Here is a 19066-nt window from a genome sequence, read left to right on the forward strand (position 1 = left end):
CACCTTTCTTTGATCTTCGACAGCCACTTGGCGCCGGCTTTGGTACGCGGACTGGCCTGACGTATTCCCATCATCTGAAACCAGACTTGGACGCTTCTTTTTTTCTTCATGCGTGCCTGAGGCGCGTGTTTTGAATTGGGGTTTGCAGGTTTGTGGGTTAGATCAAGGCGCATTAGACACGGGACATAGATCACATACAAGACAAGAGACACAACATAAACGCAGTCAGCAATTGTTAATTACATCGAAAGCAATCAGGTGCGCGGTGCTGGACATTAAGTGCCATAGAGTAGGAGATCGAAATATGTACATACTTATATTTCGATCACCTATTTTGAAGATACAGAGAAAGTGCGAGGTGCAAGGGTGATTTTCTTATGTGGGCAACACACTTAAAGCATTCACGGTGTTAAAACTCATTGCGGTTGTTGCCAAATTGCTTTAAATGGGTTGGGGAAAAGGTCAGCTAACTACACCCGTTCAGGATCGGTTCAGGTAGTTGCACATATATAGTCATGTATTCAACAGATATGGAAACATGTATAAGATACAGGATACAGTATACGGATAGGGAAAGAGAGAGAGAGAGGCAGCGCCAGCGGCTGGAAGGCGACCTTCGTCACCTGAGATTTTACCTTGACCTTCTCGACGATCCACATAAACCAGGTGGTAACTAAATTAAGCGGCGATGGCGCTGTTGTGGTGCGATGCATATTGCGTATAAGCTTGGACAAGCCGAATTTCCACTCGATGTCGGATTGGGCCTAGTATTTCATAGGTTTTTGTTCAGTTTATTATTGGTTTTGCGAAGTGCGCGATGTTGAATGGATGAGACATGATGTTGGGGAGAACAAGAACAAAGGTATAAACGGGATGAGTTTCGTGTACGGAAGCCTCGGATTTTACAGTTTTACTTTGTTTATACGTAACTTAAGAGCTGCAAAAATCAGGTTGTTAATAATAGAAATACACAATTCAGTGGCCTGTTTTGGATGGCAATCGCTCGAGGACTGCACAATTACCATACAAAACCTAGCCACCATATTGGTGTATCTCTTCAGACTTAAGTCCTAGACAATGACGAACACAGGCACATAGACATGCAGCAACGATTTCTATATATGTATAAGGTTTGTAAGCATGCGTTAAACAACACTTTCTGGTTCGGCCTTGCTCAACACTGGTCACAAAAGCAGGGCACACTTGAAGGCGCTAATCCACTAAAGCTAGTCTGCACTGTACTACACTAGAAGGCGGCAGGCCTTCCATCTTCGAGATACACTTTCACAAAATTGTATCCCTCAGATTGCTAAAATTATTTTCCTGAAAAAACCTGGAAGATGCAAGTCTGGGCAGTTGATGGATTTACAGAGCACGCCAAGTTCTCTAAGGATTTGTATGGTTAGTATTAACTAGTTTCTTAGTACAACAGCTCATTTAGTTCTTCACTTCTCACTACCAATTGTAAATGGCTAAGAAATATCATGCTAGAATATAATCTTCATATATAAATTTACTTTTTAAGCTGAAAGAGAGACGGATTAGTACACAATGCAATATAGAATTAAAAACATACACTTAACTTATGGTTAACGTAAGGGTTTATAATAGAGTCGAGTTAGGTAAAAGCGCCTTTAGCAATACTACCCTGGATACGTTGATAGGTGTCTGACATCATAGCAATCAGCAGGTTAATGAGCACAACCACCGACACCAACATGTAAATGCCAAAGACAATTTTGAACAGGTACTCAAACCCAATACGGTTGAGTGGGCGTGGCTACATTTTGATTTTGTCAACTTGCGTTTGCTCGGTCGTCGTTTGTCCGAACACGGCGAAGAACAACAACTCGAACGAGTTAATCGGATGCATGCGCACTGTGTCGGAGCCCCATAGATACATTTCCAGATACAGATACAGATACAAATAGACACCCCCGGACAGCACGCATATATTGGCCGGCGTGGAAATTATTTTGAAAAATAAAAAGATAACGGACGCCCAGTTTGGGTTGGTTGATTCGATTATGGTTTGATGGTTTCCGTTTTTTTTTTTTTGTTACGTTGATTTGTCCGATCGACCAACCCCCAGTATCGGTGTATGCCCAATTGTGGGTTCAATTTGGAGCGGTCAGTTTTGGGGTTGTTACAATCAAAGCACAAACAAACAGCATTCCGAAAAATGAAAATAAAAGAAAAAAAAACGGGGGGAAGAGGGAAAGCAGAGAGAAAATACTGATTAGTGGCCTTGGCAATACAAACCTGAATGCGCTGATAAGTATCCGACATCATGGGCAATTAGCAGGTTAATGAGTACAACCACAGACACCAACAAGTAGATGCCAAAGACAAATTTGAAGAGCACCTCGGTCCACTCGGGACGCAAGTGTCGCATGGGATTGATGTCCAGGGTGGTCGTCTGTCCGAAGACCGCGAAGAAGAGGCGCTCGAAAGCCAGAAAGGGCGTCATGGGTCCTAACATGGGTCCGAACGGAACGTTACTCACAATCAGATATCTGAACTATAGCTTCATTAGCGCGTTTTGCGATTGCTGCAGCTAGCGTTTATGTATATACGGATATATGTATATATTGTCGGCTTGGCACAGGCGTGTGTGCGAGTTTAAAACTGGGCTTTGGTTGGTTATTTTGAAGTTGACATAAACGAGTATATTTATGGTGGGTTTATTTGGATTTTGGAGAGTGCGGGTGAGTGGTTAAACACGTCAAAAGCAGCATCTCGCAGTTCGCAGCTCAGCGGTTCGAATGACTCACGAAACGAGCATCGGTAATCGGTATCGGTATCAGTAGCATTATCGTTTTTCGTTATCGATTCGATACGATCGGTCTCGATTGTTTCGATGGTGCAGAATTTGGTGGTGGGCAAGCGGCGCAAGCTGAAAGCCCCGGGCAGGCGGGCATTGGTTATATCGATATTGCTGATTGATTGTTTGATTTTGGTTTGGATTGACTGGGTTAAACATCAACATGCAGTACTGGAATTTTTAATTTGTACAGAGTTCTAATGGGTATCGCTTTGGTTACACATCGATAAAAATAATTGAAAAAGAACTAATAACAAATATAGTTGAGAACATAATAATAGAAATGATTCTAGAAAGTGTTGAAACTAAGATCATAAATGTAATTTAATTGAATAAAAATAATATGATTCTCTTTTCATGACACCTAAATATCTTTGTTACAAATTTCAAGAAATAAAATGTATCTAAATCAAAATTGAGACAAAACAAACAGCATAAAAGATACTTCGAACTAAATAATAAAGCTTGGCGCATGGATACCTATATAAACACAGATCCACAACATCGAGGATGCGGAAAAGGCTTTTCCCGCGAACATGCCTCAAAACGAAAGTAACTGAAACGAGCAAGGCGAGGGGATTTCGAGCAGCGAGTGCGGACTTGTGGATGTTCCTCCAGGGAACTGGAAAACAAACGACATTAACACTTTACGCACAACATCGAAGGCGGCAACGCAACGGCTTGGATTCCGGCATTGTAGGGTTAAGGGGGCGGGTCAGCCCCCGGAAAGGGGGCCATGCAGATGCGGGGGGAGTAAGGGGTGGTAGTTGTGGGTGGTAGGAGACTTACGGTCGTCCTTGTGCTTTCGTCGGAATTCGCTGAAGCGACTATCGACATAATTCTCCACCGGCGGAGGGCGAGGGGTGGGCATGTCATCTGTTCCATTCGGATAATTCAGTTAAGATATTCAGTTGGGGGTTAAGATCAGAGGGAGAACATTATTAGTGGAGGTTTTTTGCAGGGGGGTGGACGGGGATTACGACATCAAGGTTGGAGGTTCGGGTTGTTTGTACTTGTTGAGCATGCAATTGTTGTATTATGTGGTTGTAGTTGGTTCTTTTTGCTTTATTTTACTTATGTGAAACATCGAGCACACATTGATTAGATGGCTTTTCATTCAAGGCAGACACAGATACTTATCAAGACACATTGAACGTTCAAAAGAGGAAGTTTGCAAAAACATTCCAAATGAAAACAAAAGTTCGGAAATGAAAATTCAAAAGGTAGACTGGAGTAAGCAAAGCAAACGTTTCGACTTACCGTCACTGAAGTAGCCTCTATTGCGATTCTTCTTCTCGAAGCTGCGCAGATCCTCCGGTGAAAAGTTGGCGAAGCTCTGATTTAGGGCCACAATGTGCATGGAAAAGCCAAACACAAAGATGGCCAGGACGGCCAGGAACCGGGCCAGATCCTTCAGAAGATCGCCAATGATGATGGCCCAGGGTCCGAAGAGGTGGTGGAAGGACAAGAAGTCCAGGATCTGCACACAGGCCAGCAGGAAGGCCAACGCGAAGCACTGATTCCGGCAATACACCAAAGTTGGCCAGTACTCCTTGGAGACGAATAGGAATGCCGACACATGGACGCCCACTCCGGCCATTCCGAGCAGCAGCACGAGCACCTTTATGGATCCCAATCCCGACTTGTCCGACGGATTCGTCAGCTCGAAGAGGAGCAGTCCACTCAGCCAGATCAGCAGACCCACCTCGTACCAGTAGGGCACCAAACTCAATCGGAGCACCGGGTATATGGGCGTTATGCCCACGATGCTCAGGTGGATCATGAGGTAAATGTGAGAGGTTAGGTACGACATGAACTTGATGATGGGCACCTTGTTGAACTTGTGACCCATGGGGAAAGTGAATCCAATCCACACTGGTGGGCAGACGATGAAGGCCACGAGCAGCAGAAGGATCTTCCAGGAAGCCCACGTCAGTGAGCCGTGCCAGAGTTCCTAAAAGTAGGAACCACATTAGATATCATATCACACTCATACAACATGGGACTTAGCTAATTATTTATAACTATTAATTATAACTAGCTAATTATTAATATCACACACTTGCAAGTATCGCTGCACCACCGTGTGGGCAATCACTTCCTTCTGCTCATTTTCGATGAGCACGTCGAGAAACTCCACGTTCCGCTTATCGGTGGCTTGAAGGATCTTTCCGGCGGAATCCGAGCCAGCTGCCAGGGCCAAGAGCTCCGTGGCCATGGCCTCGCACTGTTTGCCAGCAGCTACCAGATCCTTGGCGCGCTCTTTTTCCTAAAGAGATGAAAATATATAATGTTTTAGCGTTGGATTTATGGAATGGGTAAGAGGAGATCCTTCAGCTAAATCACCTTCGTCGAGAGCACTATGTAGATGTTGGACAGCTTGGCAGCCGTATCCACGGGCGCTGGTGATACCAGGACAAACTCCTGTATGGGCTTGTTGTTGTGGTTCTTGGACACCACCATCAGGTTGTACACGAAGCGCTTGTCCTCCATCAGGCCGTAGGTGTCGTGCTCCTTGTTCATCAGATACCGCAGCACCTCGTTGTGTCCCTCGGAGGCGGCGAACCAAATGGCGGCGCAACCGTAGTTGGTCTCCGACTTGGGGGAGGCACCCGCCTCGCACAGCAACTTCACCACCTCCAAGTGGCCAGCTTTGGCAGCACAATGCAGTGGCGTCCAACCGTTCCGATCGGTTGCGTTGATCTCCGCGCCCTGGCCGAGCAGAATCTCCACCATCTGGATGTGGCCATGCATGGCGGCGATATGCAGGCCCGTCCTGCCGTTACGATCCTGCGATTGGAGGAGTTCCGCCGACCGACTTAGGAGCAAACCGACCACTGACATGTGACCACCGAAGCAAGCCAAATGGAGCGGATTATAGCCCTGTAAAATCAATTGTCCCATTAATGCGCTCTGAACAGAAGGGATTCGCCTAATCTTACGTTCTCGATGGTCGCCGCATCCACTTGAACACCCGCCGAGTTGAGGAGCAATCGCACCACGTTCTCGTTGCCGGAAAAGGCCGCCAGGTGCAGTGGCGTCATTCCCGACTCCGTGCCCAGATCCCCAAACAGACTTTGGCCCGTCGGGGTTTCCGACTTGACGGTGGCGGGAACACTGGTCAGCAATTCCCGCACGGTATCCGCCTGTCCGTAGTAGGCAGCCACGTGCAGCGGCGTCAGACCCAACTTTTTGCTATTGATCCTTAGGGAGTTTGTGCTCTTCAGCACATCCAAGACCTGGCCGTGTCCATTCTGTGCCGCCAGATGGACGGCGGTGAATCCCGCCTTGTTCTCCTCTGTGCAGGAGGCACCAGCTCTCACTAGAGCCTTCACCACATCCGCATGTCCGCCCTCGGCGGCCAGCTGCAGGGGCGTGGCATCCGTGAGTTTGTTCCGCGCCGAAATCACGCCCGACCGATCGAACTTCATCAGCTCCTCGATCACCTTGACGGATCCCTGCATGGCGGCAATGTGGGCACAGGTGTTGCCATCCTTGCTGGTGGCATTCACCAGGGACGGATGCTGCTGCAGGAAGAGTTTGGCCACTTCAGAGTAGTTGTTCTGGGCGGCGACGTGGATGGGCTTCTGGCCCAGATCGTCCGTCGCATCGATATTGGCGCCCAGCTCGAGGAGCAGCTGACAGACTTCCATCTGCCCGCTGGCCGCCGCCAAATGGAGCGGCGTTTGCTTTCTCAGCGTTAGAATATCGATTACCGCATTGTGATCCTTGATCAGGAACTTCACCAGATGCGTAAACCCATTCATGGCTGCCAGATGGAGTGCAGTGCGTCCCACGCGTGACTTGGAGTTAATGAACGCCTTATTGGTCAGCAGGGCATCACACACATGCAAGTAGCCTCGCTCAGCCGCCAAGTGGAGGGCAGATCTGCCCTCCGTATCGAAGACATCCACTCGAGCGTGATTCGCCAGGAGATTATTGACCAGCTCCATGTGCCCTCGATGGCAGGCAATCAGCAGCGGAGTCCAGCCCACCGATGATTGCCGGTTCATGGCCTTCTGGATGTCCGTGGGATTCATGTGGGAGATCATCTCCATCAGCACATCATTGTTGCCAGCCACGGCGCAATAGTGGAAGGCGGTCTCCAAGGCCGTTTTCGTTTGCAACGTCACATCCGCGCCATTTTCGAGGAGCATGCGAACGATCTGCTTGTCGGATTCGGGAATCTTAACCTCGTCCTTGGTGATTTGGCAGGTGTAATGCAACGCCGTGGCGCCGTCCTCGTTAACCGAGTTTATATACGTGGTGGCCTTGTCCGGGCCGTGTTTCTCCTTCACCGTCTCGATCAGATGGCGCACAATATCCGGATGGCAGGCGCGACAGGCCATGTGCAGGGGTGTCTCTCCGGTCTGTGAAATTGGGGTATAAAATCAATCGTTTATCATTTCAGTACACTCGTGAAGCTCTACCCACATTTGATTTGTACAGCGGATCGCCTTCGTCCTCGAGGAGTTGCATCAGCGTGGCCAGATTGCCATGACGGGCCGCCACATGGACGGGGGTCAGGCAGTCGTCCGTGGTCAAGTTGGGACTGGCTCCCGACTTCAGCAGCATGAGGGCACACCTGTCACCATCCTTCACACGCGCCGCAATGTGCAGGGGAGTCTCGCGCAGCTTTCCTCCACGGACATGGACATCTGCTCCGAATCCCAACAGGGTTTCCACAACGGCGGGCTTGGCCGACTCCACGGCTATGTGCAGTGCGGTATAGTTATCCTTCAAGGACAATATCCCCCAATTAAAACGATGCTCGCCCCAGTCGATGATGCCCACTTACATTGGTGGTCACGTCCACTTTCTCGCCCTTCTGCAGCAGCGTGTTGATGATGCCCGTGTGGCCATAGGCGGCGGCGGTGTGAATACTCCGGGCTCCATCCTTGTTGGGCATGTGCAGGTAGACGCCCTTCTTGAAGAGCATCGTGGCGCACTCAGCATGACCGTTGAGCGACGCAATGTGCATCAGCGTGCTGCCATCCTTGGTGCGCTCGAAGATGCTCGCCTTGAACTTGTCGGCCAGTATCTCGATGACGTGCGCATGTCCATTCTCGGCGGCCAAGTGCATCGGAGTGCGATCTGCGGGCGATTATAAGGTGTAGTATTATAAAACTGCTAGCTTCCCTTGGGAAGTGCAATTATCATGGTTCTCACGTCGTTGCATCAAGGTCAAGCCAGCTTTTCCTTGCCCCACTTGCTGCCACAGACTCACCTTGGTTGTCCGCAATGGACGCTGAGGCGCGCACGCCATAGAAGTACTTGAGTAGAGCCTCATCGCCCTCGGCCGCCGCGATGTGGAGCGGCGTCTGGCCCTCCCCGTTCTGCGTGTCCACATTCGTTCCGTAGTCGACCAGGATGCGGACCATGTCCACGTCCCGCCGTCTGGCGGCCAAATGCAAGGCCGTGTCTCCATTGGCCGTCGTTGCCTGCGCGAAAATAAACCAAAAACTGGACATGAAGGGTGCACTTCACAAAGAGGTTTTGATTGGGTTGCAGATTCACTGATTCTATGCATCAAAAGTAAAAGCTGCATCAAAGTAAAATATGAATTGGAAACGCTTATAACTAAGTTTGTATCTCTGCAATGGCTTTAGAGCTGTTACGTTTTAAAATACATTTAAATAATGCACTTAGGTTTTTCCTTAGTGTTTCATGCTGCATTTCACTTTCGACATTTTATTTTGGGCCATGCAAATCAGTTGCCCCGCCCATCTCAACTGCGTTTCGCCCCAGTTTTGACCCAGTTTACGGCTGTTTTGCCGGCTGATTGCGTGCTCAGCCAGCGGCCAAAGTCAGCGCAACTTTAACTTTAACTTGGGCTTGAACCCTTGGCCCAAAGCGAGCGAGCCGAAGCCCTTTGGTTAATTTAATCAACACGCACTGCTCCGGGTGTGCTGCACTTCAACTTCTGATTGAAAACTGCACAAACTTTGCCAATGTCGCGCACTGTTGCACTTGCTGTGCAGCTGTACGCACAGGTGAGGCAGGTAAATTTGCATTTTTGATTTATTTGCACGCCTGCTTATTGGACAGTTCAAGGCTTCGAGAACCTTGTGGACATTTTCCGACAGCGCGGATGGACATTTTGATTGACACTATCGTGGCGATTTTAAAATCAACAACTTCTTGGCTCCAACCTAGTGAAAATCAGCTAGGTGCGTTGATGGCCAGCGAAATTTGCATTTTATGCTTTTTATGGCTTTTGATGAGCATTTCGCTCATAAACTAACTAACTTGGGCAATATTACAGTTTGGTATTGATCCGTTTATATTTCCATTTTAACTGCAACTTGAGTTGAAATATAACAAACATTTTTGTTTATATTTTAGAGTCTTAAAATAGGTGTAGGATGGCGCTCCGAGTTCACAGATTACTTACCTTGAGCTGCTCTGCTGTTTGTGCAGCCAGGAGCTCCCTGCACATGGACTGGTTGCCCGACTCCACGGCCAGGAGCAATGGTATTTTGCCACGCTAGGAAGATAGGTTATATATAGTATGAAATATAATTAAGATAAGGACAGCGAGCACACACCCATCCATTCACACTCGCGAGCATATAATCATAAATATCCAATTAGCCAATTCGAGCCTCAAGTGTTAACGGCAACATGTTTCGCTATTTTTAGCCAAGTTCGCAACTTTGGCGCTCCAACTTGCAACCAACTACTGCCTTTTGCGGAGGGTCGTAAGAGGGGGCGTGACGGGGTGCCATTATCCCTATCTGCCAGGAAAGGCGAGTAAATCAAGTTGTACAGCGACTTGACCCCCTTTTTTCGGCAGAGTTTTCCACGGTTTGTTATTTGTTTGTTGTTGGCAACGAGTTGAGCGCCCTCGCGGGGCAAATCTACAGTACAATCCACAGATATATGTTCGTGTGTATATAAACCCCGGAAATGCGTGTAGAAAAAGAAAAGCGAATCTAAACGAAACGAATCGAACTGAATGGCATCGAAAGCTAAATACTTCATCCGACTAATTTCGCCTGACAGTGCCATTCCACCTCTCTCTAATTGATTTAAATCAAGTTGCTGTTTGCCATTTGCCGCAGCCATCGAGGCACAAATCGAGCTGGGTTACCATTTTGTCTAGACAATCAATCGGTGGCACCCTCATCGGGATTCCCTCAATCGGCCCCCATTTACCCCAATGCCACCCAATCGCTTGATAGCAATTCGCCGGAAATTTATGCGCTCCCTTCGCGTGCGTAATGGAAATATCGCCTGTGCATTTTCACCCGGCGCACGTGATGCGACAAATAGTTCCGCATTTCTGTTCTGAGATTTGCCAGGGGGCTCGAAAAGGGGATCTGGAGCTCGGCTTGCCCCTGCAAGTTCATCAGACGGAGACGACTGCTTTGATGGTAACCCAAAGCTCACTGGAGCCTACCCACTGTGGTGAGAGCTACTTATTGATACAGTGCAGGAAAAAGGTATTTGCAGATCCCATACTTTATATGCACACATAATATTTCTGTTTTTAAAGTCTATTTTTGATTTTATATACTAGCTTTCTAATAACTTGTTATAAAAATACAAAAAATGCAAATATAAATGTAGGAAAAATATATTTGCAGATCCCATACCTTATATGCAGACATAATATTGCTGTTTTTAAAATCTATATTTTTGAATTCATATACTAGCTTTCTAATAACTTGTTATAAATATATAAAAAAATTGAAAATTCACTAAGAAATGAGTAAATGAAGCAAGACTGCACAAATTGACTGGGACTAACTGATCAAATTTCTTGCTGTGTAATAGCCACATTAACTTTTTTGGGCCTTTTCTGATTTACAGCCAGTCGAAATGCATTTACCGCGAGCAGTTTTGCATATCGATTTTTCCACAAATTTTGTTTGCTTACTAACTCCTCTCGATTTTGCTGTTGCCATTATTGTAATGTATATATTTTTTGGTGATTTTTATTAAGTCTTTGTTTACGTCGGCACCGCCTGGCACCGCTGTCGAGAGTACTTGACTTCACAACAGCTTACATGTGGGGGGCTCAGCTATCATAACTAGTGGAGATCTAGTGGCATCAATTGGGCGGCCAACACTTGTGGCTCTCCGTCACTCACACAGCCAAACAGCCACACTGGCACACTCACAAGCACACATGGTAACACTTACACCGTCCGCTTTCAAGCGAATATCCTTGCCAGCAGCCGCGAGCAGAGCGCGGAGGATGTTAGTTGCAGTTCCGGTTTGTCGACTGGACACCAAATGCACCGCAGTTTGGGAACGCGACTGAAATGGGAGAAACTCAATTAACTCTTCGACTGAATTAGGCACACACTGCAAACGCACTTATTGTCAGGGTCACACTTTTCCCGAGCCAGAATTAATATGCAGCCAACTATGAGCACTGCTATGTGGTTAATGTTCGCACCTAAAAAACTGGCAAACTGCTTCCTATTCGCTTCAAAATCCCATTTGCGACTGAATAGGCAAGTGGCTCGTTTTTGCGTTTATAAGCACGTTTCGTGTCATTTTTCTTTTTTGGCCTCTCCCGCTCATATCACAGATTGACAGCCCGAAAAAAAACATAATAAAGAACTCCCACCGACGGCCGCAGTGCGAGTGAGCGAGAGAGGCCTATAAATGGGAGCGGGGGGACGGGGGGACGGGTGGCCGAGCAGCAGGTGTAGGCAACATGGGGCAGGTGTCGGCTGTGGATGTGGAGTCCTTTTGCCACGCACACACGCCAACGGAACACTTCAAACTTGGCTGTTGCTAAAACAAAAGTTTGCATCTGTCTGTCCCGCTTCCACGGCTCCAGCCCTCTCGCTCCCACGCGTGCCTAGAACGCTCTTCTGATAACCATCAGTAATTTCGGCAAGGCTCACGCCCCCCAAGTCACCAAGTCTCGAAAACTCAATGCGGCAGAGAAATAATAAAGAAATGCAAATTAATGCAAACACGGGAAAAAAACGTTGATAATTAATTGCCAAAATGCTCGACGTTGTGATCATTAGATTTTATACAAAAAATGCTTCTGATGAGAGTTAAAATCACTGTATTCTTAGAGGTGAAGGTTAACGGCTTTTGGTTTTAGATAATATACGTATGGTTTCACTAATTCTCAGTCTGAAGTTGCAGTAATTAAACAAACGTCAGCGATCGGAGCCACGCAAAATGCAGGATTTCAATAAACGAGTTTGATTTTATTTCTGCGTAATTCGTTGGGTAAAATATATGGGCTTACTTTAAATTTGTTTTGAAGTGTTCTTAAGCGGAGCCTAGACATTACCATCTTAACCTTGTCGCCAGTTAATTGCTGCTCCCGCCAAAGTAACATGCAACATGCGAGCCTCCAAGTTGCATCTTCGCATGGCTCTGACCTTTGGATACCTTGTTTTTTTAGTCGAAGCCAACTGAAGTATGCGTCTAATAGCCGCAAATTGCCTGCGAATCGGGCTGACAGCAGCCCCAAGTATGCAGCGATTTCATTGACTCGAAACTAGGAACTCGAGCCTGACGTGTCGCTACCTCAACTATTGGGGAAATACTTTCTTGGAAGCGGGTGGGGTGGGGGGTTGGGGCATATAGTATATAGAGCTATTGGAATACTCACGCCACCGGTGGAGAAGGGATCCACGCCGCGTTTTGTTAGCAACAATTTGACGACATCCTCACGCGAATACATTGCGGCAATGTGTAGCACATTATAATTATCCTGAAAGAGAGAGAGAGAGAGAGGTGGTGGAGGGAAATCAATTGCAATTCATTGGCAGGAAACTGACGCCCACACCAAAAGAGCTGGGTCAGTTCAATGGGTCAAAGTCAGACGGTTTTGCATGTGGCTTCTGCGGGGACTTTGCCAAAAGGGAGTGGTTGATTACTTAAGCCACAATCTTGCATGCGGACTTTCACTTACGGACGGTTTTCTTAATGGCCACAGCCCAGCCGCAAGCTCACATGCAAAAACTGCATCAATGGGGCAGCCAGGAAAACCCCAAAGCCCCAAAAACCCAAGGAAGAAATATAAAACAATGCGGCTAGGAAAATACAAGTATGACCCCCAGCAAATCACCGAAACGTAACGAAAAGTGCTTTAAGATAACGTCTGACATGGAGTGCTTAGTTTAGCTGAAGTGAGTCACATATGAAACCGGGGCATGCGGCCATATTTATTGGCTTATATAATAAGCCATAACGCATACGCCCCGTACGCCCGGACCTAATTTATAACTAAGCCCTCCCACTGTTTCCAACCCGACCGGAAGTGAACTGGTTTCGAATATATGTATGGCTGCTTTATGCCCTGTCATCGGGTTGGTAAGTGCAGAAAGGATCTATAAAATTCAGCATAAAAGGGTAGGAGTTTCTAGCTAATGAAAACAGTTGGAGTAAAATAATTAGTGTGTGTTTTAAAAAATGAGGAGATTAAATTGAGGGGATTAATCAATATATATACCTTCTGTCTAGTAAACAAAGGCCAAACCAAAACATTTAGCAAACTGCTATTCATGATCTTGCAGAATACCTGGAATCGCAAGTATTTCGAACCCTTTTGAAGTTCTCACGAGGACTTTGCCACTTGGCAGTGTGTGTGGACTTCGTGCCGCGTGAAATTCGAGTTCCCTGCGGTTTATTTGCGACTATTTCTGGCCGCAACTCCTGCTAATTTGCATACACCGCAAGTTGGCGCTCGAGTCGACGGCTTTGACACATGTCCAGAAAGCCCAGCCAAGACGTTGGCCCGAAAGAAAAAGCCAAGTTAACTTTCAGCCGGCAGACGCTTGGGGGTTTGCTGGAGGATTGGGCCCGTATTGGGGTCCAAGGTAGACAGATAATATTTCACGCGCTGTTTTGCATACTTTTCAGCCCGGTTCGAGTTCGTTTTCGAGTCTCGTGTGTGTTTGTGTTTGTGTTTGCTTGGCCGGGCGAAAGGAAAAACCGGAAACAAAACCAAAACGGAAGCGCAAATTTTCCAGCACATTTTTGCCCCGCCAGGCGAAAAGCAAAAAAAGGGTGGAGGTGTACGAAGTCGACCCAGTTTCGTGGTGTTTTTTACGGCCCAGAGATACTCGGAGGATTTTCGAGGAGTGTGCCTTGTGGCAGCCATGAAGTCATTTTGCCGCGATGTCACACACCTTCTTTGGAATAATTGCAAGTCCTCATTACGGTGCTCATTTGGCTTAAACCCTCACCTTCTTGCATATGCACTCCTAATGAAGTAAATTAATTTCTGTTTTTCGCGTGGTTGGGGCAGATTACTTCACTCACGCACTGAGCCAGCTTGACAAATGAATTGGCGTTTTTATTCCTCAGTTTATTTCACGCTGTCATCGCCGCACATATGGAGAGGCCACTGCGTGAAGAATGCCACTTGAATTTAATTAAAATTGCATATTAATGGCGCCGCTGGCCATAAAAATGTAGCGGAAGTTGGGGCCAACGTCGAGGTCTCCGGTTTGGGCCGCACTCGAAAGGTCAAATGGAGTTTTTGGCCAACTGGGCGTACATCGGAGTCATGTGCTTGATTAATTGGCTTTTAAGTTGCAAAGAGGTGTTGCGAGCACGCCTCCAAGTCGAGTGCCAAAAAAACGGTGGCACTCTGCCACCTTGGAGTTGAAAAGTTAAAAATGTTAATTACCACGGCATTACATCATACAATTATCCTCTGTAATGGCCATAAAGGTCCTGGTCCTGTCGTGTTGTGTGGGTATTACTTTCGACTGGACCTGACAGTTAGATAAGTTGCAAATTGTAAATGCAATAAACATTTTCTCGGCCACGAGCCCAGTTTTTAACTCATTGGGGCGGTGTACGTGAAATTATCCGATTTGGTCACGAAGTGACATTTGTTTTATAAAACAAAAGAGTAATTAAACAGATGAGGTAATGGTCCGGTTTTCAGGAAGGTGCGCTTTGAATAAACTCACGAAAATGATATCATAATAGCTAATTAGTTTAATGGCAACCAAACCATGTTAAACCATGTTAAAATTAATAATTATTATAATTATTTGCGAGGAAAAAATAAGTATCTCTGTCTACATGGCGTTATAAAATACATACATTTATCATTTTGAAGGCTAGTATCATTTAAGAGGTCAAATATGAGTAATTGATGTGCAGTTGAAACAAACATAGAATTGCTTTGCTCAAATAAATGCTTATCTAGTGTTTTATTTTCATGCCCGGCTTGTAAATCCCAGCTAGTTCATGTTTTATTACTTTCATGTGCAAATTTACCTTTAACATTTCCCCGCACAATCTTTAACCCCCACAACTTTTTGGGAAAATTTCAAGGGGGACAGGAAAACTGAACTTTCTGTGTTTGTTTTGGTAATTCAATTCGCCATGTCTGCGCTGGCTTGCCAACAATTATTTTGTAATTAGGTCAAGGATTTTTATCGCCGCTAGCCCCAAATAAAGTACATTGCGTATACGTAAGGACATGTGAATGGGCAGCCAAAAAAGCGACTTCAAGTGAAATGTGCTAAGTAATTGCGGCATGCAAAGCAAGCTGCTCGGCGAATTCAACCAATTGTTAGCAACTTGGCCTAATGGCCGATGCCAACTCTGCTCACTTCACTTGCTGACATCGAATCAAGAATTGGCCATAATCACGATGGTAAATTACTAGGGAAATCGGAATAGTCATCAGCGATGACCTTACATCTTTACTCTTTGGCAAAACTCCGTTGTTGATAATGTTACCTTAAAATCAAAAGTTAAGTTGAAACTATAAGTCACTAAAAGCGATAGGTGCCCAATTATAAATTTCAACTTTAGTGTTCTGTAATTAAGAGTTTATAATTTTTTGTTAGCCCACCATAAGCTGTTATTTGCCAACGTAAACAGCAGTTATAAAATCAAAAGAAAAGCAATGTGTTGGTATTTTCCTTTCCCCGAGGAAATTCCCATTCGTGCGGGAAAACTTGACTCAACTGGAGTCCAATGAAGTGAACTGCCCGTGCGTCGCCCATTGGCCAAGTCCGGCCAAGTTGACCCATTGAGGCAGGGAGGCATTGCCGAATTGACGTATTGACGGGGGTGGGCGGCGTGTGAGAATCGTGCGTAGAAGTGGGTGCACGGATTTGCCCACCAACGCCCACGCTCGAGATTTAATTATGCGGTTTTTATTGATTTGACACATTTTTAGCGGCTTTTGCTGCCGCAGTTGGCTTGAACAGCTGGGCCGCTGCTATATTTGGCCACTGGAACACGGAACAACTTGGGTAGTTGGCTAAGGTGCTTTAAATTATTCCTGCCCGATTCCCGGTCAAGACTCACATTGTTGCGGGCTCCCACATCGGCGCCCAGCTCAATCATGCGATCCATTATGGCCGTCTTATTGTCCTTGGTTGCGTACATCAGCGGCGTCATGCCGGTATTCTGCAATGGAAATGAATGGGGTGTCCTTTAGTTTAAGCTTGATATAATACAATATGTTACGTCCACAAGCATAGTACCACAATTAAAGTATTTTAAATAGAAGTAGTTTAAGACGCATTGTCCTGACCTCATTGACAAGCAACTTGGCCATTTAAATGCATCATTATTGCGTTGGAATGCTTCGACTGAAAGGCTGGTTTCGATATTATAAGCTCGTTCGCTCGTAATTAAAACGAAATCAAGAGCAAGCCCATCAAGGCAAGAACCGAATAAAGACCCCAATCCTGGAGAAGCGGAAATAATCAAGGCAAAAATAGCTCAACTCCAAGCTATATTTATGCAAATATCGTCTCGTCGTAAGTCTAGTCTGGCAGACAACCTGCACCACTGGTGGGGCTATGTAGTTCCACCCACAGAAAAGGGAAAAATAGAAGAAAAACACGGCCAGGAAGTTTCAACCCTTTCGCCGCACACCTCCCCGCATTTCATTAGCGGTGCAACGTTAATTTTATGTCAACGACTTCTCCGTTTCATAGCGTTTATGGTAAATTGAAATCGAAGCGCTTCAATTCTTCGATGTTTTATGAGTTTATCGGTCGGAGACGGGGCTCCCAGAGGGTAGTCAGCGCAACTTGTGGCAGGACGCTCCAGGAACTTGGAGCTCCAAAACCGAAAACCGAAAGCCACCAAAGCCATCGCCTTGGCAGCCAAAACATTTGGGCCGCGCTATCAAATAACATTCGCTGTTCTCTGTTTTTTGGGCCTGTTTTGCTTGCTGGCCTCTGTTTTCTGGCTAATACATGGTATGCTCTGTTTTCTGGCCTCCAGTTCCTGTGTCGTTATTTTGGCTGGTAAACAACCAGAAATGGGAAAATGCCGCCGACGTTGATAAGGGCGACGTTTCTACATCGCATACACTCAGGGAAATGAATGCACATAAAAAATAGCAAACCTATTTTTCAGCACTATTTAATATTTCTAAATTTATTTATTAAAATATTTTAGTTTTACTAATGCACTGAAAATTAAAAGAATTCAATAGCTGAATAGAAGTTAACAGAACAACCGATCCTTACAGATGAATATTTAAATATATCCTTATGCAACTATATATATCCTTATATCCTTATCCTAACAACCTATCCATATAGAATCCTTGAATATCCTTGAATATTCAAATATATCCTTCATTAGGAATTTCAAAAAACAATACAGTTCACAAATGTTTTTTATATGTATATCTTTCGATGTACAAGTTAATTTTAAAATTTTTTCGCCAAGTGCAGGACCTGTTCCTGTATTTATTTCGCTTCCTATTCCCGCTCTGGCTCGCAATTGATTTTACAAATCGTGGCAAATGAGCCGGAAAAGCCGCCTCGCGGCACTTCACTGTACAGTACTCACCATGTCGTGAACGCCGGCCAGCGGAATGTGATTGCCATCCTCGCCCACATTGGCCACATACTTCTCCAGCTTCTTCAGCTCCGCCTCGATGGGCGTCCACTCGCTTTTCATGGCCAATCCGAGGACCTTGTTCGCCGTGTCCCGAATGGAGGCGCCGGCACTCGGCGGCTTGGGGGCTGGAAAGAGATCCATGTCCTTCTTGTCGCCATTGCTCGAGCTGTCGTCCTTGGGATCGGAGTCCGCTTTGCTGGCGGGCGTAGCCCGTTCGCTGGGCGTGGCCGACTCATCCGGCGGACCGGTCAGCGAGGAGGGGGTTTTGCGTCCCACTCCGCCGCCACGCCCACCGCCACGCCCTCCGCGCGGCTGCGACATCCTGGTTACTGCTCCCTCGCTAGTTACTGCTCCACAATCCTCCGCTGATCATGGGGATTTTTCGAGGGGATGTGGAGGAGGAGGAGACAGGTGATTATGCGGAAACACTGTCGGATGTTAACTGGTTTATGCTGCCATTATCCGTGTAATACGTCTGGGTTATTGTATTATTATTGATTCGATGCGGGGTATGATGGCTGCTTTTTAGCTGCATAGTTTCGGGCTCCTTCACTTCGCACTCGCATTGCACAAATTCCTACGGCCTCCGCATTTTACCAATATTTGTTACCAACAATTTGCATTTTCATTGGCAACAGCAACAGCAACAGACACACTAGGAATCACACACACACAGAGACAGAAGGAAACACCAGCAAACCGAAAAACACTCGCTATTATTCCACTTTGATTCCTTCGCTTTCTTCACTTTTACTACACAAATTTATATGTTTAGCCCCTTTATGGCATCGGTTGCGTGTGCGTTAACGGCGGTGCCCCCTTTATTATTTTTGGCCAAATCAGTCCCCAACTTCAACTCTGGATTCCTGGTTGCCTTCTACTTCTTTTTTTTCTTTTTCGGAGCCACGAGAAAAAATCAACCGTTTGCCACGAGCGTCTGCGAGTTTCTGATTTGCCAGTCCCATTTTCACAGCGTCGAGTTTTCCCAAGGCGCTCGAGCGGAAAAACTCGGCCCTCCATTCGGTTTGGTAGCTTTGGCAACACGACGAAGCTCCAAACTCGAACGACCCAAGACGCTCCTGCGAAAAATCAGAAGTAGGAGCCAAGTTGCATCCGCGCAAGCGTTTGTTTACAATTGTTGAATCCGGGTAACACCGCCTTTTTTGGCGCCAAAATCTGGCCGCTACTCTTAAATGTCGTTGGGATTTCCACCATCGTTAAGTGCCGCTGGGAAATCCAAGTGGGCAACAGTCGCCATTGGGAGTATGACATCCCTGCTGACTGGTCGCGAAAATCCCAAACGGCCAGGAAAACGAGTGGTTAATAGTTTTTGGATGGTCTTGGTTAAATGGAGCCACTTCTATATCACTCTGTATAAAAAGCTTCTCAAATAGCCATTTAACCATTCTACCATTTAAAACG

The 19066-nt window shown here is 46.4% G+C and overlaps 1 protein-coding gene across 1 annotated transcript; it reads right to left on the minus strand.

The window, feature by feature from the left end:
• Positions 1-6: 6 nt before the first annotated feature.
• Positions 7-18272, minus strand: LOC113563690 (serine/threonine-protein phosphatase 6 regulatory ankyrin repeat subunit A-like; the record flags this gene model as incomplete). Its single annotated transcript, XM_026979811.1, is given in 17 exon segments — positions 7-116; positions 636-763; positions 1648-1753; positions 1755-1789; positions 1792-1878; positions 4085-4778; positions 4887-5093; positions 5171-5707; positions 5767-7194; positions 7259-7561; positions 7623-7918; positions 8052-8265; positions 9219-9311; positions 10973-11089; positions 12417-12518; positions 16088-16189; positions 17594-18272. Coding segments are annotated over 17 exon segments (4931 nt in total), but the record flags the coding sequence as incomplete, so codon positions are not given.
• Between the last annotated feature and the right edge of the window lie 794 nt (positions 18273-19066).

This window comes from Drosophila erecta, unplaced genomic scaffold (assembly GCF_003286155.1).
Source record: "Drosophila erecta strain 14021-0224.00,06,07 unplaced genomic scaffold, DereRS2 tig00000057-arrow-arrow-pilon, whole genome shotgun sequence".
NCBI lineage: Eukaryota > Metazoa > Arthropoda > Insecta > Diptera > Drosophilidae > Drosophila > Drosophila erecta.